This window comes from Scyliorhinus torazame, chromosome 6, assembly GCF_047496885.1.
Source record: "Scyliorhinus torazame isolate Kashiwa2021f chromosome 6, sScyTor2.1, whole genome shotgun sequence".
NCBI lineage: Eukaryota > Metazoa > Chordata > Chondrichthyes > Carcharhiniformes > Scyliorhinidae > Scyliorhinus > Scyliorhinus torazame.
In genome coordinates, this window is record NC_092712.1 from 208,045,737 (window position 1) to 208,072,304 (window position 26,568).

General features: G+C 47.2%; 1 protein-coding gene across 8 annotated transcripts in view; it reads right to left on the reverse strand.

The window, feature by feature from the left end:
- Positions 1 to 26,568, reverse strand: part of slc4a7 (solute carrier family 4 member 7) — a 271,390-nt gene that overhangs the window by 68,396 nt on the left and 176,426 nt on the right. For all 8 annotated transcript variants that reach the window (XM_072509348.1, XM_072509347.1, XM_072509344.1 and 5 more), the window contains 4 exons: positions 19,180 to 19,286; positions 15,689 to 15,846; positions 7,437 to 7,524; positions 6,875 to 7,021 (listed from right to left, as the gene is read on the reverse strand). In XM_072509348.1, coding sequence (XP_072365449.1) covers positions 6,875 to 7,021; positions 7,437 to 7,524; positions 15,689 to 15,846; positions 19,180 to 19,286 — 500 coding nt within the window. The remainder of the gene's footprint in view (positions 1 to 6,874; positions 7,022 to 7,436; positions 7,525 to 15,688; positions 15,847 to 19,179; positions 19,287 to 26,568) is intronic.

Below are 26,568 nucleotides of genomic sequence, written 5' to 3' on the forward strand. Positions count from 1 at the left end.
TACGGTGAACCAAGCTTGGAAAGTAAAGCCATCTTAACTAGGGTTGTTGTCTCCGCAAGTCTTCGTGTCAGCTGAACTGCAATTAGGTGGGGGAAATTCCCCATGTAAAAGCCAGCACAATACAGTCTCTGAAAAGGCTCCTATAATTTGAATCATCCCAAAACAGATCACCTTGCCACAGATATAATGGTTGGGATTCTCTGTGCACCAACACCCCCTTCCGCGTGTTTTGCAGCGGTGGAGGCGGCCTGCCATTCGCCTGCGGCAGGATCTTCTGGTCCTGCTGCTGTCAATGGGGTTTCCCATTCTATGCGACCCCACCACCCACCCACCCTGGCTGGGAACCCCATGCCAAGTGTTCACTGCCGGCGGGATCAGAAGATCCTGCCAGCGAGAACGGTCAGAAAATTCCTACAGTTGTTCTGGGTGGAGCCTTGCTTTGAAGGCGCTTCTGTTAATGTATGCGCTTGGGCAGGCACGGTAGCACAGTGGGTAGCACAGTTGCTTCACAGCTCCAGGGTCCCAGGTTTGATTCGCGGCTTGGGTCACTGTCTGTGCGGAGTCTGCACGTTCTTCCCGTGTCTGCGTGGGTTTTCTCCAGGTGCTCCGGTTTCCTCCCACAGTCCAAAGATGTGCAGGTTACGTGGATTGGCCATGCTAATTGTCCCCTACGTTAGGTGGGGTTACGGGAATAGGGTTAAGGTATGGGCTTAAGTGGGGTGCTCTTTCCAATAGCTGGTGCAGACTCAATGGGCCGAATGGCCTCCTTCTGCACTGTAAATTCTATGAAACTGACAAAGGAAAGCAGCTCAGTTTGGGTTTTGTGAGGGAAAGCAGCTGGAAGATTTTTTCTAGCTTAGAGCTAGTGGGAAAAATCTAGAATCTAATATTTGTAACTGCCCATCAATTCATGAACTGGAAGGAAGTTAGACAAAGGAGGCTATCTTGCACTGTGCTTGTGCGCTTTCTAATGACTACATGCAATGAACTGAAGAAAGTGGGCTAACTAAAACATCACAATTAAAAGACATTATTCAACAATTACACAAGATTACCCTTGAGCCAGAAAACAATCAGCTTGAATAATTAGCTTGGAAAGAGTTGTACAGAAACTGTGGGAAAAGACGGGGAAAAATCACTCTTATGTATCTCCAAAGCCAAGATAAGGAGCTGAAGAGTCCACAGTGGCGAGGTACTAAGGAAAATTGGAGTGCCGCTTAGCCAAAAGCAAATGGAAGGATCCCTGTAAAATTTGTACCTCAAGGAATAGTTGGAATACTAAGGTGTCTGTGTTGTGGTGAGTCTGCTTTTGAGGGGGGGGTTCTGTTGAATGGTTACCAGCCCAGTGCAATTGCACAGGGGAAGTTAGCACTTCTGGGCAATGTCCGGGTAAACCCTTACATAAGAACATAAGACCTAGGAACAGGAGTAGGCCATCTGGCCCCTCGAGCCTGCTCCGCCATTCAATGAGATCATGGCTGATCTTTTGTGGACTCAGCTCCACTTTCCGGCCCGAACACCATAACCCTTAATCCCTTTATTCTTCAAAAAACTATCAATCTTTATCTTAAAAACATTTAATGAAGGAGCCTCAACTGCTTCACTGGGCTAGGAATTCCATAGATTCACAACCCTTTGGGTGAAGAAGTTCCTCCTAAACTCAGTCCTAAATCTAGTTCCCCTTATTTTGTGGCTATGGTCCCTAAATCTGCTTTCACCCGCCAGTGGAAACAGCCTGCCCGCATCGATCCTATCTATTCCCTTCATAATTTTATATGTTTCGATAAGATCCCCCCTCATCCTTCTAAATTCCAACAAGTATAGTCCCAGTCTACTCAACCTCTCCTCGTAATCCAACCCCTTCAGCTCTGGGTTTAACCTAGTGAATGTCCTCTGCACACCCTCCAGCGCCAGTACGTCTTTTCTCAGGTAAGGAGACCAAAGTTGAACGCAATACGCCAGGTGTGGCCTCACTAACACCTTATGCAATTGCAGCACAACCTCCCTAGTCTTAAACTCCATCCCTCTAGCAATGAAGGACAAAATTCCATTCACCTTCTTAATCACCTGTTGCACCTGTAAACCACCTTTTTGTGACTCATGCACTAGCACACCCAGGTCTCTCTGCACAGCAGCATGTTTTAATATTTTATCATTTAAATAATAATCCCTTTTGCGGTTATTCCTACCAAAATGGATAACCTCACATTTGTCAACATTGAATTCCATCTGCCAGACCCTAGCCCATTCACTTAAACTATCCAAATCCCTCTGCAGACTTCCGGTATCCTCTGAACTTTTTGCTTTACCACTCATCTTAGTGTCGTCTGCAAACCTGGACACATTGCCCTTGGTCCCCAACTCCAAATCATCTATGTAAATTGTGAACAATTGTGGGCCCAACACTGATCCCTGAGGGACACCACTAGCTACTGATTGCCATCCAGAGAAACACCCATTAATCCCCACTCTTTGCTTTCTATTAATTAACCAATCCTCTATCCATGCTACTACTTTACCCTTAATGCCATGCATCTTTATCTTATGCAGCAACCTTTTGTGTGGCACCTTGTCAAAGGCTTTCTGGAAATCCAGATATACCACATCCATTGGCTCCCCGTTATCTACCGCACTGGTAATGTCCTCAAAAAATTCCACTAAATTAGTTAGGCACGACCTGCCCTTTATGAACCCATGCCGCGACTGCCCAATGGGACAATTTCCATCCAGATGCCTCGCTATTTCTCCCTTGATGATAAGATTCCAGCATCTTCCTACTACCGAAGTTAAGCTCACTGGCCTGTAATTACCCGCTTTTTGCCTACTTCCATTTTTAAACAGTGGTGTCACGTTTGCTCATTTCCAATCCGCCGGGACCACCCCAGAGTCTAGTTAATTTTGGTAAATTATCACAAGTGAATTTACAATTTCCCTAGCCATCTCTTTTAGCACTCTGGGATGCATTCCATCAGGGCCAGGAGACTTGTCTACCTTTCGCCCCATTAGTTTGCCCATCACTACCTCCTTTGTGATAACAATCATCGCAAGGTCCTCACCTGTCATAGCCTCATTTCTATCAGTCACTGGCATGTTATTTGTGTCTTCCACTGTGAAGACCGACCCAAAAAACCTGTTCAGTTCCTCAGCCATTTCCTCATCTCCCACTATTAAATCTCCCTTCTCATCCAATATTTATCTTAGCCACTCTTTTTTGTTTTATATATTTGTAGAAACTTTTACTATCTGTTTTTATATTCTGAGGAAGTTTACTCTCATAATCTATCTTACTCTTCTTTATAGCTTTTTTAGTAGCTTTCTGTTGCCCCCTAAAGATTTCCCAGTCCTCTAGTCTCCCATTAATCTTTGCCATTTTGTATGCTTTTTCCTTCAATTTGATACTCTCCCTTATGTCCTTTGATATCCACAGTCGATTTTCCCTCTTTCTACCATCTTCCTTTTTGTTGGTGTAAACCTTTGCTGAGCACTGTGAAAAATCACTTGGAAGGTTCCCCACTGTTCCACCATAAAGTCTTTGCTCCCAGTCTACCTTATCTTCTCTCATCCCATTGTAATCTCCTTTGTTTAAGCACAAAACACTAGTGTTTGATTTCACCTTCTCACTCTCCATCTGTATTTTAAATTCCACCATATTGTGATCGCTCCTTCCGAGAGGATCCCTAACTACGAGATCATTAATCAATCCTGTCTCATTACACAGGACCAGATATAGGACCGCTTGTTCCCTCATAGGTTCCATTACATACTGTTCTAGGAAACTATCGCGGATACATTCTATAAACTCCTCCTCAAGGCGGCCTTGACCGACCTGGTTAAACCAATCGATATGTACATTAAAATCCCCCATGATAACTGCTGTACCATTTCTACATGCATCAGTTATTTCTTTGTTTATTGCCTGCCCCACCATAATGTTACTATTTGGTGGCCTATAGACTACTCCTATCAGTGCCATTTTCGTCTTACTATTCCTTATTTCCACCAAATGGATTCAACCTTATCCTCCATAGCACTGATGTCATCCATTACTATTGCCAGATGTCATCCTTAAGTAACAGAGCTGCACCATCTCCCTTACCGTCCACTCTGTCCTTCCGAATAGTTTGATACCCTCGGATATTTAACTCCCAGTCGGGACCATCCTTTAACCATGTTTCAGTAATGGCCACTAAATCATAGTCATTCACGATGATTTGCGCCATCAACTCATTTACCTTATTCCGAATACTATGAGCATTCAGGTAAAGTACACTTTGTTGGCTTTTATACCTCTGTTTTGAATCTTAACACCTCGATCAGTAACCTCTCCTAAGTTATATTTCCTCTTAACTTTTCTCCTAATTTTCCTTGACGTTGAACCAATATCTTCATGTAACAACCTGCTGCGTCGCTTACATTTATATTTTTACTTCCCGTTTTATTCCTTTTAGTATTACTGGGTCTATTCACTGAGCTCCCCTCAGTCACTGTACCTTGTACTGTCGCCCTTTTTGATTTTTGACTGTGGCGTCGCTGCCTTATACTTTCCCCCTTACTACCTTTTGTTTCTGTCCCTGTTTTACTACCTTCCGACTTCCTACATTGGTTCCCATCCCCCTGCCACATTAGTTTAAACCTTCCCCAACAGCTCTAGTAAACACCCCTCCTAGGAAATCGATTCCAGCCCTGCCCAGGTACAGACCGTCCGGTTTGTACTGGTCCCACCTCCCCCAGGACCGGTTCCAATGCCCCAGGAATTTGAATCCCTCCCTCTTGCACCATCTCTCGAGCCACGCATTCATCCTATCTATCCTGACATTCCTACTCTGACTAGCTCGTGGCACAGGTAGCAATCCTGAGATTACTACCTTTGAGGTCCTACTTTTTAGTTTAACTCCTGACTCCCTGAATTCAGCTTGTAGGATCTCGTCCCGTTTTCTCCCCTCAGAATGTCCTGCAGCCGCTCCGAGACATCCTTGACCCTTGCACCAGGTAGGCAACATACCATCCTGGAGTCTCGATTGCGTCCGCATAACCGTCTGCCTCTTCCCCTTACGATTGAGTCCCCTATCACTATAGCCCTGCCATTCTTCTTCCTGCCCTGCTGTGCAGCAGAGTCAGCCACGGTGCCACGAACCTGGCTGCTGCTGCCTTCCCCTGGTGAGCCATCTCCCTCAACAGTAACCAAAGCGGTATATCTGTTTTACAGGGAGATGACTGCAGGGGACACCTGCACTGCCTTCGTACTCTTGCTCTGTCTTTTGGTCACCCATTTTCTATCTCACTCAGTAACTTTCACCTGCAATGTGACCAACTCGCTAAACGTGCTATCCACGACGTCATCGGCATCGTGGATTCTCCAAAGTGAGTCCATCCGCAGCTCCAGATCCTTCAAGCGGTCTAACAGGAGCTGCAACTGGATACACTTCTTGCACGTGAAGGAGCCAGGGACAGTGGACGTGTCCCTGAGCTCCCATATCGCACACGAGGAGTATGACACGGGTCTGGGATCTCCTGCCATGTCTTAAACCTTCGATTAACTTATACAACTACAGTTCCAAAAAAAAACCAACGAAAAACATAACTAAATATACCAATGAAAAGAAAAAAGAGACACTTACCAGGGATAAAAAGTTTCTCCTCCTCCCAAGTTTCGAATTCCCACCTAGCTTCAAATTCCCAAACTTACTCTTTGCTGTGTCTCACTCTGGCTGTGTCTTCTCTGGCTCACTGGGAGAACTACATGATAACTTCCTCGAGGGATTCCGCAGTGCATCATTGGGTACCCCTACACACCTAAATACGACGCTGGGGAACCAGGAAGTTATGGGCTGAAATGCGGTGGTATAGTTTTGTCTATTAATTGCTGGGTGTTGCGATTTCTTCATCACAGCAGTGTAAGTATAGCCTCTTGGTGAGAGGGGGCAAGGAAAGTAGCGTCAATGAAAAGAAAATAAAGGAAAGCATTTTTGATGGGGAGATTGGCTGTTAAGGTTACTTTTGAAACTGTTGGTCTGTTGAATATGGATGAATCCAAATAAATATATTCTCTTGTAAGTTCTGAACTGTGCAAAAATTATCTAGAGTGCACCATTTGAGATGTATACGGTAGAGGGCCCACACCGCAAACCAACACACACTCTTGTCACTTTTGGAATAGTAGCATGTTAAATTCACTTTCTACACAGCTATGGCCAAATGGCTGTTCTTCATGTGCGAAGAATAGCAAGATACTTAACGATTGGGGAGATCGCAGCTCAGCCCAGTCCCTTACTCACTAGATTTCCTTCCCTGCAGGAGTCACTGATTGCAATCAGAAACAAGAGTACCGGTTAAATGTTTTACTCTGGAGCACAGAGGCAAATTGCAGTGCCACCAACATCACTCTCAGCAAGTTCAACCAATTCAGTATTGACCAAGTGGTACTTACTTACCTGGAAATCACATATCTGTCTGCACTAATAAACCTGCTCTGAAGATTTGTTAAGTACCCCTTATCAGACAACACCCTGATTGAAGGGTATACATCCAAAGCAGTATAACAGGCCTTTCTTCTTTACAAATGCTGACTGACCTACTGAATACTTCCTGCATTCTCTGCTCTTATTCCAAATTGAGCATTAGCATTTCTCTTTTTTTTAAAGCATCTTTCTAGCCTGTAGTCAAATCCAGAGTGCAGGGAACATCTAGAGATCATCTTTACATTAACTTGAAAACAAATCATAGCACAACAGAAAACACAACTGAAATTCTAACATCTGACTGTTGCATTCACACACTTCTTAAAAGTAACTTTAAAGTAACTTAACTTTAAAGTTAAAGTTTTCAAAATTATGTTAAAAATGAAATTCTATTAGACTGCAAAGAAAATTATTACCTGTGAAGGAACATTTTTTGGCGGTTCAATTCGTATCGAAGGATCCCACTCTCCCGGTGGGAGAACAGTAACTTGATCTAAAAACTCATCTATTCCTGCCAGCAGGTCTGTCCGATCTTTTGCTTTGTAAGCAACATCGTGAAAAACCTTAATGTACACACACACAAACATTCATTGGCCATTCCTGCTTTAAGAAAGAATCCAGCAAGGAAGTGTTCTCTAACAACAATTGCAGTTTAAAAATCAGTGACAGTGATTCTAACAATTAAAGTTTTTGAAAGTTTACATGTGCTTCAGCAGACTTCACTTGGCTCAAGAACTAATAGTGATATACAGTAACTATAAAGTAGATTATTTCCATTAAAAGTTACTAAAACGTTTTAAATTAACAGATCCAATAAGTGAGAGTTTGTACAAATATTTATTTCATAGATTGAAGGCTAGTTTAGATCAAATGAAAGAGGACTCATCTTCACAATATTTGATTTGGACTCAATTACAGCCTTGTACAAGACTCTAATGTTAGTCTGCAGTAGACCACCTCAAGAAAAAGTCAACTTGCCTCATCTGTCATTAGGGTAGCTATTGATCTACCAATTTCATGGTATTGCTGTGCTTTACCAGATGGTCCCAACATAAGAAACAAAAATCTAAAGAGAAGGAAAATGGACATTAGAAAAAAAACATTCATTTCTAGGTATCACCCCAAATGTTATCTCTTTCCAAATGTTGGCACTTTCCTATTATTGCAGTTAGCAATTACTATCCAACACCAAGGATAAAATCATTCTTTATGTCATTAATGCCACAATTCAGACTCGTCACAAAATGGGCATTTTTGAATCAATAGGACCAATACTACACTCCCAGGCCAGAATTGCACAACCTGGGAGCACAGAATTGCCCATGATATTTATTTTATGCATAACATGTTTTGCAAACGGTGGGAAAAATAGTAATTGAGTAAACAGAACAACTGATATGCAGAAAACGAAAAACATATATTCTGAAAATATATACAAGTGATGAGGCAGTGTTGCTGATGGATTTCGGAAGGGGAAATCCCTCTCATTTCTATAAACATTCCTGACACAAATGAAGATGGTTGAGATCGTTAGAGGCCAGTCATCAGGAACTTCACAGAAAAGGGTCCTCCACCAAACCAATTTTAGTTGTTTCAATGATCTTCCCCTCTCATAAGGTTGAGATTGGGGCTGGTAATTCCAGTGTTCAACTCCATTCACATCTCCTTTGATAACCAAGCAACCCATGTCAGCCTACAGCAGCACGTAAATAACATCCAGCCTTGATTAACAAGTCGCAGTTAGGACTTCCGGGTGCGGCGATCACCAGCTAGGTCGCACGTTTCGGCAGCTCCCGTTGGAACGGACTTTTGGGCTCTTAATAGGAGCCCCAACGGCAATTTAAACGGCAAAAACACTGTGCGATAAACCAGAAGGGAATCCCCCCGGACACGCATGGAAAAGGGAGAGGGTAGCGGCCGGATTGCGGAGGATTCTCTGGAGCAGCGGCAAGGAAGGGAAGCTCAAAGCAAGGTGGCGTCGGAAGGTGGCTGTTTGTTATGGGGCCCGGAGCAACAAGAGTTCCTGCGGCGCTGTGTGGAAGAGCTGAAGAAGGAGTTGAAGAAGGAGCTGTTGGCCCCGATATTGCAGGCGATTGAAGGACTAAAGGAGGAGCAGAGGACCCAAGAGCTGGAGCTTCGGGTCGTGAAGGCAAAGACTGCTGAAAACGAGGATGAAATACAGGGCCTGGTGGTGAAGGCAGAAACGCACGAGGCACAGCACAAAAGGTGTGTGGAGAGGTTGGAAGCACTGGAGAATAACTCGAGGAGGAAGAATTTAAGAATCCTTGTCTTCCCGAAGGCGCAGAAGGGGCGGACGTCGGGACATATGTGAGCACGATGCTTCACTTGCTAATGGGATCGGAGGCCCCGACAGGCCCTTTGGAAGAGGAGGGAGCTTATCGAGTTCTGGCGCGAAGACCAAAGGCTGGAGAAATACCTCGAGCTATAGTGGTGAGGTTTCTCCGCTACAATGACAGAGAGATGGTTCTCAGATGGGCGAAGAAAACTCGGAGATGTAGGTGGGAGAAGGCGGTGATCCGCGTATACCAGGATTGGAGTGCGGAGGTGGCGAGAAGGAGGGCAAGTTTCAATCGGGCTAAGGCAGTGCTTCACAAAAAGAAGGTCCAGTTTGGAATGTTGCAACCGGCGAGATTGTGGGTCACACACCAAGGGAAGCACCACTACTTTGAGGCGGCAGAAGAGGCGTGGACATTCATTGTGGATGAGAAGCTGGAATAGTCTGGCGAGAGAAAGAGCTTTTGGGACTAAGTGATGGGGTGATTATGTGGGGCGAGTAAGAGGAAGTGGGTGGGGGGCGGGGGCGGGAGATGATTTTTCAATTTGTTAATTATGTGATCCTGTAACTTCTCTCTCTTCCCCATGTTTGTGGGGGGGGGGGGGGGGGGGAGCATGAGGAACTGTGGGCGCCGGCTATTAGGGGAGGGGCCGAGTGGGAAACGCGGGCTTTGTTCCCGCGCTATGGTAATTATGGCGGGAACAGGGACGCAGGAAGGAGGGGGCCTCGCACAGTGGGAGCCGAGGACAAGAGGGGAAGCTGAGGTCAGCCAGAGTTTGCTGACTTCTGGGAGCAACATGGGGGGTGCAACTACGCTAGAGGGGGATCTAGCGGAGGGGAGGGGGGGGGATTAACTGGGTTGCTGCTGCTAAGGAGAAGGGGGAGCGGTTATGGGATGGGGTGGTCGAGGCAGGAGGGCACCGTCGGGGGGATATACGGGTACGTGGGAACCGGGTGAGGAGCTGGGTTAAAAAAGGGGATGGCTAGTCGACAAGGGGGGGGGGGGGTAAAGAGCCCCCCAACCTAGCTGATCACGTGGAACGTGAGGGGGCTGAACGGGCCGATTAAAAGGGCACGGGTACTCGCACACCTGAAGAAATTAAAGGCAGATGTGGTTATGTTGCAGGAGACGCATCTGAAACGGATAGATCAGGTCAGACTACGTAAAGGGTGGGTGGGACAGGTGTTTCATTCGGGGTCAGATGCGAAGAATAGGGGGGTGGCTATCTTAGTGGGGAAACGGGTACTGTTTGAGGCAAAGACCATAGTGGCGGATAGTGGGGGTAGATATGTGATGGTGAGTGGCAGATTGCAAGGGGAGGCGGTGGTTCTGGTGAACGTATATGCCCCGAACTGGGATGATGCAAATTTTGTGAGGCGTATGTTGGGACGTAACCCGGACCTGGAGGCGGGAAAGTTGGTAATGGAGGGAGACTTCAATACGGTGCTTGATCCAGGGCTGGACCGGTCGAGGTCCAGGACCGGGAGGAGGCCGGCAGCAGCCAGGCTGCTCAAGGACTTCATGGAGCAGGTGGGAGTGGTAGACCCCTGGAGATTTAGTAGGCCTAGGAGTAAGGAGTTCTCATTTTTCTCCCATGTTCACAAAGTATACTCACGGATAGGCTTTTTTGTCTTGGGAAGGGCACTGATTCCGAAGGTGACAGGGACGGAATATACGGCCATAGCCATTTCGGACCACGCTCCACATTGGGTAGACCTGGAGGTAGGAGAGGAAAAAGAACAGCACCCACTCTGGAGAATGGATATGGGCTTATTGGCGGATGAGGGGGTATGTTTAAGGGTGAGGGGGTGTATTGAAAGGTACTTGGAGCTTAATGACAATGGAAAGGTTCACGTGGGAGTGGTCTGGGAGGCGTTGAAGGCGGTGGTCAGAGGGGAACTGATATCCATAAGGGCACATAAAGGGAAGCAAGAGGGTAAAGAAAGGGAGCGATTGTTGAAAGAACTTCTGAGGGTGGACAGGCAATATGCAGAGGCACCGGAGGAGGGACTGTACAGGGAAAGAGAAAGGTTACATGTGGAATTTGACCTGCTGACCACGGGTAAGGCAGAGGCACAGTGGAGGAGGGCACAGGGTGTACAGTATGATTATGGAGAGAAGGCGAGTCGGCTACTGGCCCACCAATTGAGGAAGAGGGGAGCAGAGAGAGAGATAGGTGGGGTGAGAGATGAGGAGGGAGAGATGGAACGGGGAGCGGAGAGAATGAACGGGGTGTTCAAGGCATTCTATGAGAGGTTATATAAGGCTCAGCCCCCGGAAGGGAAGGAGGGAATGAGGTGTTTCCTGGATCAGCTGGAATTCCCGAAGGTGGAGGAGCAGGAGAGGGTGGGACTGGGAGCACAGATTGAGATGGAGGAGGTGGTAAAAGGGATTGGGAGCATGCAGGCAGGGAAGGCCCCGGGACCGGACGGATTCCCGGTGAAATTTTATAGGAAATATATGGACCTACTGGCCCCGCTTTTGACGAGAACCTTTAATGAGGCCAGGGAAAGGGGACAGTTGCCCCCAACTATGTCGGAGGCGACGATATCGCTCCTTTTGAAGAAGGAAAAAGACCCGCTGCAGTGTGGGTCCTACAGGCCCATTTCCCTTTTAAATGTAGATGCTAAGCTCCTGGCCAAGGTGATGGCGACGAGGATAGAGGACTGTGTCCCGGGGGTGGATCACGAGGATCAAACTGGGTTCGTTAAGGGGAGACAGCTGAACACGAACATACGGAGGTTGCTAGGGGTAATGATGATGCCCCCACCAGAGGGGGAGGCAGAGATAGTGGTGGCGATGGACGCCGAGTAAGCATTCGACAGAGTGGAGTGGGATTATCTGTGGGAGGTGCTGAGGAGATTTGGTTTTGGAGAAGGGTTTGTTGGATGGGTACAGCTGCTGTATAGGGCCCCGGTGGCGAGTGTGGTCACGAACAGGCAGATGTCTGACTACTTCCGTCTTCATGGAGGGACGAGGCAGGGGTGTCCCCTGTCTCCGTTACTGTTTGCATTGGCGATTGAGCCCCTGGCCATAGCACTGAGGGGCTCCAGGAAGTGGAGGGGGGTACTCAGGGGAGGAGAAGAACACCGGGTATCTCTGTATGCAGATGATTTATTGCTGTATGTAGCAGACCCAGTGGAGGGGATGCCTGAGATAATGCAGACACTCAGGGAGTTTGGGGAATTTTCTGGGTACAAATTGAATATGGGGAAGAGTGAGTTGTTTGTGGTGCATCCGGGGGAGCAGAGCAGGGGAATAGATGATTTACCGCTGAGGAAGGTAACAAGAGATTTCCGGTACTTAGGGATTCAGATAGCCAGGAGTTGGGGAACCTTACATAGGCTTAATTTAACAAGATTGGTGGAACAGATGGAGGAGGATTTTAAGAGATGGGACATGGTGCCCCTGTCACTGGTGGGTCGGGTGCAGGCGGTCAAAATGGTAGTCCTCCCGAGATTCCTTTTTGTGTTTCAGTGCCTTCCGGCGATGGTCACGAAGGCTTTTTTCACGAAAATTGAGAAAAGTGTCATGAGTTTTGTGTGGGCCGGGAAGACCCCGAGAGTGAGGAGGGGGTTCTTGCAGCGTAGCAGGGATAGGGGGGGGGCTGGCACTACCGAGCCTAAGTGAATACTACCGGGCCGCCAATATCTCAATGGTGTGTAAGTGGATGGGAGAAGGGGAGGGAGCGGCGTGGAAGAGATTGGAGATGGCATCCTGCAAAGGAACCAGCCTACAAGCACTGGTGACGGCGCCGTTGCCGTTCTCCCCGAAGAAATACACCACAAGTCCAGTGGTGGTGGCAACGCTAAATATTTGGGGGCAGTGGAGACGACATAGGGGAAGGACGGGAACCTCGGTGCGGTCCCCGATAAGAAATAATCATAGGTTTGTCCCGGGGAGAATAGATGGGGGATTCGGAGCATGGCAGAGAGCTGGGGTTGTGCAACTGAGGGATCTGTACGTAGACGGGACGTTTGCGAGTCTGGGAGCGCTGACGGAAAAATATGGGTTGCCCCAAAGGAATGCATTTCGGTACATGCAACTGAGGGCATTTGCGAGGCAACAGGTGAGGGAATTCCCGCAGCTCCCGACGCAGGAGATTCAAGATAGAGTGATCTCAGGGACATGGGTGGGGGATGGTAGGGTGTCGGATATGTACAGGGAAATGAGAGACGAGGGGGAGATCATGGTGGATGAGCTGAAGGGGAAATGGGAAGAAGAGCTGGGGGAAGAGATTGAGGAGGGGCTGTGGGCTGATGCCCTACGTAGGGTAAACTCGTCGTCCTCGTGCGCCAGGCTAAGCCTGATACAATTCAAGGTTTTGCACAGGGCGCATATCATAGAATTTACAGTGCAGAAGGAGGCCATTCGGCCCATCGAGTCTGCACCGGCTCTTGGAAAGAGCACCCTACCCAAGGTCAACACCTCCACCCGATCCCCATAACCCAGTAGCCCCACCCAACACTAAGGGCAATTTTGGACACTAAGGGCAATTTATCATGGCCAATCCACCTAACCTGCACATCTTTGGACTGTGGAGGAAACCGGAGCACCCGGAGGAAACCCATGCACACACGGGGAGGATGTGCAGACTCCGCACAGACAGTGACCCAAGCCGGGAATCGAACCTGGGACCCTGGAGCTGTGAAGCAATTGTGCTATCCACAAGGCTACCGTGCTGCCCCGTGGTCATATGACCGGAGCAAGGCTCACTAAATTTTTCGGGGTAGAGGATAGGTGTGGGAGATGCTCGAGAAGCCCAGCAAACCACACCCACATGTTTTGGTCATGCCCGGCACTGCAGGGGTTCTGGGTGGGGGTGGCAAAGGTGCTTTCGAAGGTGGTGGGGGTCCGGGTCGAGCCAGGCTGGGGGTTGGCTATGTTCGGGGTTGCAGAAGAGCCGGGAGTGCAGGAGGCGAAAGAGGCTGATGTCTTGGCCTTTGCGTCCCTAGTAGCCCGGCGAAGGATATTGCTTATGTGGAAGGAAGCCAAACCCCCGGGCGTGGAGACCTGGATAAATGACATGGCAGGGTTTATAAAACTAGAACGGATAAAGTTCGCACTAAGGGGTTCGGCTCAAGGGTTCACCAGCGGTGGCAACCATTCATTGACTACCTCGCAGAACGATAAAGGAAATGGGAAGGCAACAGCAGCAACCCAGGGGGGAAGGGGGGGGGGGGGGGGGGGGGGGGGGGGGCTCGGGTGGGTCCTCAGGGGTGTTTTTGTGTAGCTATTTGTACTTGGTTATGTATATTGGATTGTTTGATTTTATCTCTGGAGAGTTATTATTTTTGTTATGGCAGTTGCCATTTAGTTTATATATTATTTATTTATTAGTTAAAACGGTCACTGTTATTTATATTGTTTTATTGTTGTAAAAAGGAAAACCTTTGTATTGTTTTGTTTGGCCGAAAAATTTGAATAAAATATATTTTTTTTTAAAAGCAAGTCGCAGTTAACATTTGTGTCACGTAAGTGGCGCATAATGAATATTTTGAGCAAATGAAAGCCCAGTCAATTATCTTTGAACAAAACTATTAACTATACATTAATAAGAACAGTTGTGATAGAGGAGTAGGATAAGATATTGGCAACAAAGTTTTGGTTGAGCTGAAGCTTATGAGGGTAGACCTTGGAATGCTTGGCCATGGAGTATTGCAATTGTCAAGTCTGGAGATGGCAAAGACATGGGAAAGAGCGTCATGAGTCAGATTGTGGCAGTGCCAGAGACAGACAACATCAGGATGACAGGAAACGGAATTCTGATGGAGAGAACATGCAGTTGAAGTTCAGCTCACGGTTAAATAGAACTCAAGACTGCTTCAGCCAATTGACGGGATGGGCGTTGCAATCCATGGTGAGGATACACAGGAAATTGTACAGGCCAAAGACAATGGCTTCAGTCTTCCCAATGATGGAAATCTGAAGCTGGTCCAAGGCTAGATATTGAGCAAGCTGTCAGACAACAGAGACAGTGGAGGGGTCAAGGGGGCTGGAGCAGTGAGTTGGATGTCATTAATGTAATGTGTAAGCTGACGCTATGCTGCAGATTACAATACATTTTGTGGCACAGTTACAGTCCCCGTCTACCCGATTCAAGCTTTTGATTGAATTTGGCTTTCTGGAACTTTCTGGAAACGTAAGATGCATCACAGGACTGCTGTGTTAAAAGGGTGCAAGTTTAAGGCTGAAAGAGAAGCATCATTAATATACTGCCTGCATATCCCAGAATGTCCAAGTAAAGAATTAGACTGAATTTATCCCACTTAGAAGTAATAATATTCTTCAAAAGCAACTCAGCTGCCACGAGAAAATGTCCTTCCATATCTTCATTTAGTTTTCCATCTGGACTGGCTTGTTAAGATATTTAGGTTTCTGATTTTATCAATTTTTCTTGGCATCAACAATACCAACACAAACAGAAAATGGAGTTGCACTGTCATGGTACCAAGCAGGCACTTCATGAGCATCAACAATCCCTGAAGCAGGGCAGCATGGTGGCGCAGTGGTTAGCACTGCAGTCTCATGGCGCCGAGGTCCCAGGTTCGATCCCGGCTCTGGGTCACTGTCCGAGTGGAGTTTGCACATTCTCCCAGTGTTTGCGTGGGTTTCGCCTCCATAAAGATGTGCTAGGTAGGTGGATTGAACATGCTAAAATTGCCCCTTAATTGGACAAAAATGAATTGGGTACTCTAATTCATAATTTAAAAAAACAATCCCAGAAGCAAATTCATCACCACCATCCCCCCAATGCCAATTAGAGACTATCAACATTCGCATTCTATGAATGACAAAAAAGAACAACCACTATTTATTTCCACAGAGGGAACAATATTTTATATTGCATTGAAGGAGCAATTTTACCAGGAGTAAATCACAGCTATACTATACTTCCGATAAAATAAAGATGATCTTTGATGTCACTTTCACCTGGTTGGAATAGGAACTTCTGTAAGTCCTGTAAGAAGAATAGCAGGAGACAGACGAACAAAGGCTATGATGGGTCTCTCAAGGAAGTTCACCTCTCCCACTAAGACATTGGAAGCCTCAGCACCAGGTGGAATCTTCCTCATGAAGTTCATGTCCACCTGCAATGCGGATGGACAAGATTGTAAGGAGCTGAGAAATATTTTAGTCGCACAGATAACAACGAATTACTTCCTCCAACATGAAAAAGGTTCAATAATAAGCCTAATCTAAATTAATTTGAATTTGTATGCTTTCGTTGTGCACACAGCAATTCAGACAATTCAGTATAGAATCTGAAAGGGTGTAAATTGGGAGTCTCACCCAAACACTGGGCACCTTAGGGGCTCAAGGTTGTGATATATTATTCAAAGATAAAATCAGTTTTTAAAATTGGATTGGGTAAACTTTTTATAATATGTCTCAATCTAGTTTAAAGATATTATATGGAGGGGAATATATTTGAAGACATTATTATTATATGGCATTTAAATTCCAAATATCCAAGTCAATAAATATTGCTTATTAACTGCTGCAAATCCAATTTCAATAACATTCATCTTAATTGAACACAGTTAAACTAACAACTTCTGTATATACTCATGCCAATGTATAGCCATCACCACATAAAACGGAAGATTCAACACTGGCGAAGACCATTAAAAACACACACAAAATAAAACAATGTACACAACAGTAGTACATCAGAAGCCAAAGAGCTAAAAACTTACTGTTGACCTCTTGAGTCTCATACCAAGTGTGACACAACTACAGTGCCAGGACTCAGACTCCAGTCCAACCAGGAGTCAGGGAAGGCACATTAAAAAAAAAACGAGGTCACGAGAGCAAAGCAAACAGGGGAAAACAAGAAAAAAGTCATAATAGAGGTGCAGGCACAAATATACCTGCTTCAAACTGTAGCCTAAATAATTTACAGGAAATTAAACAATTGACATGAACTAATTACAGCAAAAAAAGTTTTTAAAATTAAACATGAAATTTTGAGCCAACTCTGGGAGAAGTAGTATAACACCCTGACCAAGTAAACATTAACTGAACAATTTATCACAAGGCACAATGTATTTTTGGCTTATAATCCCAAACCATTAATTTTTATTCATCTTTAAGTGTGAGCCATAGTAACATTGTCTAAATCCTCTAAAAGTGCCACAGCAGAAAGATAAAGCTGTGCAGAAGTGTCTGTATGGCCTGTGTTTTGAGAGTGCATTTAAATTGATATGAATTCTATTCAACTAATTAATGAAAAGTATCTCAACAAGTTGCCACATGTTATTTTTCATACATTTTTAAAGAAAAGAATCTCACAAAATATTGAGTCATATACCATCAAATAAAATGAGTTAACATTTGAAAGGCAGAAGTTACAATTTTCTCAATTGACCTCTCTCACAAAGTGATCAAATGGACAAACATTAAAGTCTCACTTGCATTATCCAAACTTGACTGGCATAATCCCAATCCAACATGAACTATGGTATTTTACAAAGAATTTAATCACTTTTACCTTAGCACATGCTATTAAAACAAATTTCTATCATTAATAGAGAAAAGAGGGCAGGTTCCTTGATGCTACCATGTGTTCTGACCGCCTAATTTCCCAATATTCGTGACACTTGTTACTTGTTAGTGACCCAAGTTGCAAATAAATGGGTAAGAACCGGAGTCAAAGGAATAAAAACAAATAAATGCAAGCAATGTCCAATGGTGCTGTCAACAGTAAAGTGCAGAGTATTATACGTTGTAATGTACAAGGTATTATTCTATTGCCGTGGAGTATCTTTGTCTAATCAGGGGCTCCCTTTAGAACAAACAGTCAATTAAGGGCTAAATGATCTTGGCCAGATTCTCAATTCAATAAAATCAGTGATCATCTTTGCTTGATAAGTTAATTTTGAGGAACATTTCTAATCCATTTTCAGAGATGAGACATATTACTTTTAAAATATGCACCAAAATACACATTGTGCCACTTAGCATATTAGGCCATATTCTTTTTCCTCAACAAAAGGTGGGTCTCTCCTGGCAGGGACAGTAGAAGCATGGATGTGGAATTGGCTGAGTGATAGGAAAGTGAGAAGTGGTAAATGGATGTTTTTCAGACTGGAGGAAGGTTTGTAATGTAATTCCCCAGGGATCTTTGTGGGCATCTTTGTTCTTCCTGATATATTACTTAGATCTTGATGCATAGGGCAGAATTTTAAAAATTGCAAATGACACAAAACTTGGAAGCATTGTGAAATGTGAGCAGGATAATGTAGAAGAAAAGGGACAAAGGTAGGTATGAGGACGCTGATCTGAGAAGTTATGGATCCTTCCATCAGTGGAAAGATCGAGAACTAGAGGGCATTGCAAAAGAAGCCACAGAGGAATGAGGATTTTTTTTTTTCATGCAGCAAGAGATTACAATCTGGGCTGCACTGCCCGAGTGTGGTGGAACTGGTCCAATTGATTCATTGGAGAGAGGATTGGGCTATTGCCTGAAAAAGAAGAATATGCAGGACTATGGAGGCAGGAGGAAACTAGTAGATTGCTCCCAAGAACTACTAGCACAGACATAACAGGCCAAATACCCTCCTACAGTGCTATAACAATTCTGTAAAATTCTATGAAATCTAGTGCCTTACTCTCATAGTATTTAGTGTTTTTCTCCGAGATCTCTAATGCATTAATTTCCTTTTAAATGTGGATGGTTCCAGTAGCATTGAAAATTAATGACACATTCCACCAGTAAAAGCTGCATCTATAATTAACACCTGCCCAAAGATGTGCAGGTTGGTCATCCTAAAATTGCCCCTTAGTGTCTAAATACGTGCAAATTAGGTGAGATTATGGGGATTGGGCGGCAGAGTGGGCATAAGTAGGTGCTTTTTCAGAGGGTCATTGCAGACTTGATAGGTCAAATGGGCACCTTCTGCACTGTAGTGTTTCGATGGACAAAGCATATACACTGTACTTAAGACGTTCAAAATTAATATCTATCTGGATATCAGCAGGTTCATCACCACTGCTTCCAAGCCTGCCTACACATCAGATATACTGTCAATTAGACGTCCCAAGGGGAGGTCACTGCAAATCTGGCCAGCTTTGTAAGTCAAGTGGTTCTTCTAGATATTGATAAGGAAACTGGAGATTTGGAAGGTCCAAGAACTATACTTTGCAAGCATTCAAGGATGCCACTGATTACTCAAAATTTACAATGACACACAGGGGTTTACCATACTAACAAACTGATAATTGATTCTACGCAACTATAAGGCTTATGAAACAATCTCAAACACTATAGTAAAAGGAAATGCTTGTAAGGAGATAGATTATCTTTGATGAGATTAAACTCTGGTTTAAAATAACTTTATAGAATAGTACAGACTTTTTTTTTTTTAAATCTGAAAAATCATTCAGTACCTCTATTTTTGCCACTTTGTCTACATAATTACCTTGCTGAAGTCCACTGTGCTGTTTTCTCTACTTGCGCTATTACCCGTTTTTTCAATACTTTTGGTCTCCAAGATACCTGGTGCAGACTGGGGAGATGCTAGAAGTCCTGTTCATTTTGAATGTATGGGAAAAAGCATTTAGTGAAATATGCTAAAAGGTATGTAATATTTTCTTATGTATACATGAAATGCAAATATCACAAACCAAACCATTTGATTGTTAGAAATGGTGGCAAACTGTGTTGCAATCTGCAGAAGTTAAGCAAATGTTAACAAGTGATTAAGAGGCATGTTCACTTGATATTAAATCAACAAAGATAAAGTTTGGTGCTTGCTGCAAGTGTATTGTATTACCACAAAGTATTAAGCCATTCACGAATATTGTTTTCATTATGTGTCATTCAATATTTTTTAATTTCGAAAAAATACACAGTAAGCTGAGATATAGGGCCCTATTATATATAAAACACATCAAGGTTCAAACTGAATAAAGTACTAAATTAGTTCATTGTTTATTTATGTATTTGAGAGAGGTAGATAATGAGGGAATACGCTTTTAAACACATCAAATGCACCACCACAATGTGAGGTTCAACATTATTTTTCCAGCTCATGTTTTCAATTCAGCTAATTAATTTACCCCATTTCCACAATAATAATAATAATAATAATAGGTTATTGTCACAAATAGGCTTCAATGAAGTTACTGTGAAAAGCCCCTAGTCGCCACATTCCGGCGCCTGTTCGGGGAGGCTGGTACGGGAAGATCTGATCATCAGAAGGCTCAAAATGGAACTTTTTTCAATTCAAGGATCCAATATTTAGCCTTTGCTGAGGAATTATGGACATAACTTGAGCATTGCTGAAAAAGAGACACACTGTCAAAGCATTTTGCCTTGTATTCATAAAGATTCACAAGCATGCCAATTGCAAAGGGAACAATAGTTTACACTGCACGAGAAGAGTGTTGATTGGTTGACATGCAGGCTCTGATTGGCACAGACATTGGCATGGACAATGCACAGGGGACCAGTTAACTGCCAAGCTTATTGTTTGAATTCAACCAGACAGGTCAACTGATTGGACAAGATATTGCCTTGGGAAATGAACTGAGGAATGGCAGTCCTCTCCAAGCTTCTGTTTAGTTGAAAACAAGTGCAATGGGTGGACATGTTTTAAAAATAGTCACTTCCAGTTGCGGCTATGCGGAGCTAAGTCGCACGTTGGGCGGCTCCCGCAAGAACGGACTTTTGGGCTCTTTTCAGGGCTCCAATCAGCTCTTTTTCGACGTTTCCCGGTGTGGGAAGGAGTCTTTAACAGCTCCCCGTCAGTATATGGCTTCAACTAGGAGCGGGGCGAAAAAAAAAAGGTGGCGTTGGACCCGAAGAACGTGCGAGGGAAGAATGACAAAATGGCGGCGGGGGGAGACCAGGCAGCGTGGATGCAGTGGGCGGAAGAGCAGCAGGAGGGTATCCAGCGCTGCTTCAGAGAGATTAAAACGGACCTGCTAGAGCCGATGAAGGCTTCTACTGATAAGCTGCTGGAGACACAAGACGGCCCAGGGGGTGGTGATCCGCGAGGCTCGACAAAAGATCTCTGACAATGAGGACGAGATCTTAGGCCTGGCGGTAAAGGTGGAGGCGCACGAGGCGCTCCACAAGAAATGGCAGGAGCGGTTCAAGGAGATGGAGAATCGGTCGAGGCGGATGAATCTGCGGATTCTGGACCTCCCGGAGGGGCCGGGAGGCCTATGTGGTCACCATGTTGAACTCGGGAGCGGGGTCCTTCCAGGGGCCCGTGGGGCTGGAAGGGGCCCATAGAGTGCTGGCAAGGCCCAAGGCTAACGAGCCTCCGCGGGCGGTGCTGGTGAGGTTCCATCAGTTCGTCGATCGAGTGTGTGTGCTCAGGTGGGCCAAGAAGGAGAGGAGCAGCAGGTGGAGAACGCGGAGGTTCGGATATATCAGGACTGGAGTGCGGAGGTGGCGAAGAGGAGGGCCGGGTACAATCGAGCGAAGGCGGTGCTGCACAGGAAGGGGGTGAAGTTTGGCATGTTGCAGCCGGCGCGACTGTGGGTTACCTACAAGGACCGGCACCATTACTTTGAGTCTCCGGAGGAGGCGTGGGCCTTTGTTCAGGCTGAGAAGTTGGACACAGATTGAGGGTCGGGATGGGTGATTGGGGACTGCGGTTGATATGTTAGGTTTATTTTTGTTTCGAGGGGGGGGGGTTGTTTGTATTGTTCTGGGTTTCTTTTTCTCTGTGTTTTTCTCTTTCGGGTCGGTGTGGGTGGCTGGGCACTGTTTTGGTTGGGTTGGTCGGGGGGGGGGGGGGGGGGTGCTCTTGGAGGGGGGGCAGGTAAACGGAACGGGGGGGTGGATGGCGGTGAGATGGGGCCCCGAGGGGGAGGCCCGAGTCAGGGTGAGGGGACCGGGCCTGTAAAAGGGGGTGCGTCAGAGGTGGCGGGGCCTGGTAGGTGGAAAGCGCGGACTTTTTCCCACGCTGAAGACTGGAGGGGGCGGGGCCGGCGCAGAGAAGCAAGGGTTGTTTCCCGCGCTTAGAACGGAAGGTGGAGGGGGAGAGCCTATGGATGAAGACGGGATGGGAGGGTGTGCCACACAATGGGAGGAGTCGAAGGAGAGGCGGGAGTGGCCGGGGTCAGCAGGAGTCAGCTGACTTGCGGAAGTGCAATGGGGGGAGTAAATCAGCTAGGATGGGTCCTAGCCCGGGGGGGGGGGGGGGGGGGGGGGGGGGGGGGTAGAGTTGCTGCTGCTATGGTCAAGGAGGAGCTGGAGCGAGTGGGGGGAGGGGGGGGGTATCAAGGCGGGGGTATGCCGCTGTGGGGAACGGGCCGGGTGTGGGGTGCGGGCGCATGGCTGGCCGAGGAGGGGTCATGGCTAGTCGGCGGGGGAGGGGGGCGGGTAGGCCCCTGATCCGGCTGATAACCTGGAATGTAAGGGGGCTGAATGGGCCGGTTCAGCGGCCCAGCGTGTTCGCACACCTGAAGGGGCTCAAGGCGGATTTGGTATGCTTCAGGAGACACACCTGAAGGTGGCAGACCAGGTAAGATTGAGAAAAGCGTGGGTAGGTCAGGTGTTTCACTCGGGGCTGGATGCCAATAATCGAGGGGTCGCAATCTTGGTGGGAAAGAAGGTGTCATTCGAGGCGTCGAGCATTGTGGCAGATAATGGCGGTAGGTACAAAATGGTAAGTGGTAAATTGCAGGGAGAGAGGGTGGTACTGGTCAATGTGTATGCCCCGAACTGGGACGATGCGGGTTTTATGTGGCGTAAGTTGGGTCGGATCCCAGACTTGGAAGTGGGGGCCTGATAATGGGAGGAGACTTTAACACAGTGCTGGATCGCTCCAGGTCTAGGACGGGTAGGAGGCCGGCGGAGGCTAGAGTGCTGAGGGGGTTTATGGATCAGGTGGGAGGGGTGGAGCCTTGGAGATTTGCAAGGCCGGGGGCTAGGGAATTTTCATTCTTCCCACATGTCCATAAGGTATATTCCCGAATCGACTTTTTCATTTGGAGGGGGGCGCTGATAGCGAGACTAGAGGATACTGAGTATTCGGCAATAGCCATTTCGGACCACGCCCCGCATTGGGTGGACTTGGAGATGGGGGAGGAGAGGGACCAGCGCCTGCTGTGGCGCTTGGAGGGGGGGCTGTTGGCGGACGAGGAGGTGAGCGAACGGGTCCGAGGAAGTATAGAGACGTACTTGGAGACCAACGATAATGGGGAGGTCCGAGTGGGGATGGTATGGGAAGCACTGAAGGCGGTGGTGAGGGGAGAGCTGATCTCCATTAGGGCCCACAAGGAGCGGAGGGAGCAGGTGGAGAGGGAGAGGTTGGTGGGGGAGATGGTGAGGGTAGACAGGAGGTATGCGGAGGAGCCCGAGGAAGGATTGTTGAGGAAGAGGCGTAGCCTCCAGGCCGAATTCGACCTGGTGACCACCAGGAAGGCGGAGGTGCAGTGGAGGAAGGCCCAGGGGGCGATTTACGAGTATGGGGAAAAGGCAAGCCGGATGCTGGCGCATCAGCTTCGGAAGCGGGACGCAGCAAGGGAGATCGGGGGACTAAAGGAAAGGGGAGGGAGTGTGGTGCGGAGTGGGGTTGGCATCAATGGGGTCTTCAGGGACTTTTACGAGGAATTGTACCGATCCGAGCCCCCACGGGAGGGAGGGAGGGATGGGCCGCTTCCTGGACCAATTGAGGTTTCCAAAGGTGGAAGAGGGACTGGTGGCGGGATTGGGGGCCCCGATTGGGCTGGAGGAGCTGATCAAAGGGATCGGAAGCATGCAGGCGGGGAAGGCACCGGGGCCGGACCGTTTCCCGGTCGAATTCTACAAAAAATATATGGACCTGTTGGGCCCGCTGGTAGACAGGACCTTTACAGACCGATTTCCTTGCTAAATGTAGATGCCAAGGTGCTGGCGAAGGTCATAGCCACGAGGATGGAGGATTGTGTGCCGCAGATCATCCATGAAGACCAGACAGGGTTTGTGAAGGGGAGACAGTTGAACGCGAATGTGCGGAGCTTTTTGAACGTTATCATGGTGCCGGCGAGGGAGGGGGAGGTGGAGATAGTGGTGGCGATGGACGCTGAGAAAGCCTTCAATAGGGTAGAGCGGGGGTACCTGTGGGAGGTGCTGAAGAGGTTCGGGTTTGGGGAGGGGTTTGTCAGGTGGGTTAGGCTGTTGTATGAGGTCCCGATGGCGAGTGTGGCCACAAGCAGGAGGAGGTCCGAGTACTTTTGGTTGCACCGAGGGACGAGACAGGGGTGTCCCTTGCCCCCCCTGCTCTTCGCACTGGCAATTGAACCCCTGGCTATGGCACTGAGGGAGTCAAGGAACTGGAGGGGGTTGGTGCAGGGTGGGGAGGAGCATAGGGTGTCGCTTTATGCGGACGACCTGCTGCTGTATGTGGCAGACCCGGTGGGAGGAAAGCCGGAGGTAATGAGGATTCTTAGGGAATTCGGGGACTCTTCGGGGTACAAGCTCAACATGGGGAAGAGCGAGCTGTTCGTAGTTCATCCAGGGGACCAGGAGAGGGGGATTGGCGAGCTCCCACTAAAAAAGGCGGAGAGGAGCTTCAGGTATTTGGGAGCTGGGGGGCCCTGCATAGGCTTAATTTTACAAGGCTGGTGGAGCAAATGGAGGAGGAGTTCAAGAGGTGGGACACGTTGCCGCTGTCCTTGGCGGGTAGGGTGCAGTCAATCAAAATGACGGTGCTCCCAAGGTTTTTGTTCCTGTTCCAGTGCCTCCCCGTGTTTATCCCGAAGGCTTTTTTCAGGCGGGTTAACAGGAGTATAATGGGGTTTGTGTGGGCTCGAGGGACTCAGAGGGTGAGAAGGGTGTTCCTGGAGCGGAGTAGAGATAGAGGGGGACTGGCGCTGCCCAACCTCTGTGGGTACTACTGGGCTGCCAATGCGACGGGGGGGGGGGGGGGGGAAATCTCGGAGACTTACCAGGTGATGCAGGAGGAGGAGGAGGCCTTGGTGGTGGAGGTGAAAGGTCAGTGGGAGGAGGAGTTGGGAGAGGAGATTGAGGAAGGGCATGGGCAGATGCCCTAGGGAGGGTGAACTCTTCCTCATCGTGCGCGAGGCTCAGCCTCATACAGTTTAAGGTGCTGCACAGGGCACACGTGACCGGGACAAGGATGAGCCGTTTTTTGGGGGGCGAGGACAGGTGTGTTAGGTGCTCAGGGAGCCCAGCAAATCACACCCATATGTTCTGGGCATGCCCAGCGCTGGAGGAATTTTTGAAGGGCGTAGCGAGGACGGTGTCGACGGTGGTAGGATCCAGGGTCAAACCGGGCTGTGGGCTCGCAATATTTGGTGTGGCAGAGGAGCCGGGAGTGCAGGAGGCGAAAGAGGCCGGAATTCTGGCCTTCGCGTCCCTGGTAGGCCGGCGAAGGATTCTTCTTCAGTGGAAGGATGCGAGACCCCCAAGCATGGAATCCTGGATCAACGATATGGCGGGGTTTATCAAGTTGGAGAGGGTGAAATTCGCCTTTAGAGGGTCAGTACAAGGGTTCTTTAGACGGTGGCAACCGTTCTTAGACTTCCTGGCAGAACGGTAGACATTGGTCAATGGCAGCAGCAACTCGGGGGGGGGGGGTTACTTTATTTTCTATCTTTTGTTTTTGTTATTTACACTGGAGGGTCTGAGGGGGTGTATACACTTGTTGTATTAAGTCGGGGTGTTTATGTTAATTTATTATTTATGTACAGGGGGGAGGGGGGTATGGAGGATTGCTTTTCTGGACTGTGTTTTGTACTTAACCCTGTTGGGTTCCTTTTTCATTTTGTTATTGATATTTTATGAAAAGCTTTAATAACATTTTTTTATTTTTTTTTAATGTTTTAAAAATAGTGTCGGGATCAGATAGAGCCAGCATGGATTTATAAAAGGGAAATCATAGCAAATCTACTGGAATTCTTAGAGGATTTAACTGGTAGAAATGATGAGGGAGAGCCACTGGGTGTGGTTTATTTGGACTTTCAGAAGGCTTTCAACTAGATCAGCATGTAAAATTAAAACACATGGAATTGGCGGTAGTGCATTGAGATGGATAGAAAACTGGTTGGCAAACAGGAGACAAAGAGTAGGAATAAATGTTTTTTCCCAAGTAACAGGCAGTGATTTGTCGGGTACCACAGGGTCAGTGCTAGGACCCCAGCTATTCACAATATATTTAAATGAGGGAACTAAATGCAATATCCCCAAATTTGCAGATGACATGACGGTCAGTGTGATTTGGACAAGTTGAGTGAATGGGCAAATGCATGGCACATGCAGTATAATGTGGAAAAATGTGAGCTTATAACTTTGGTAGAAAAACAGAAGGCAAATTATCTGAACATCTATAGATTGAGAAAGGGGAATGTGCAACAAGACCTGGGTGTACTTGTACACCAATTGATGAAAGCATGTAGGCGCAGCAGGTGGTGAAGAAGGCAAATGATATGTTGGCCTTCATTGTGAGAGGATTAGAGTACAGGAGCAGGGTTGTCTTGCTCTAGTTATACAGGGCCTTGGTGAGACCACACCTGGAATAGTGCGTGCAACTTTGGTCTCCTTATCGGAGGAATGAGGTTACTGCTATGCAGAGAGTGCAGCAAATGTTTACCAGACTGATTCCTGAGATGATGGGGCTGACGTATGAGGAGAGATTGAGTCAGTTCGGATCATTTTTCCTAGAGTTCAGAAGAATGTGGCGTCCTGAAAGAAACCTATAAAATTCTAACAGGACTAGTCAGGATAGATGCAGGATGGATGTTCCTGATGGTAGGGGAAGCCCAGAATCACGGGTCACCGTCTGAGGATATGGAGTGGACCATTTTGGACTGAGATGAGGAGAAACGTCTTCACCCAGAGAGTAATGCTG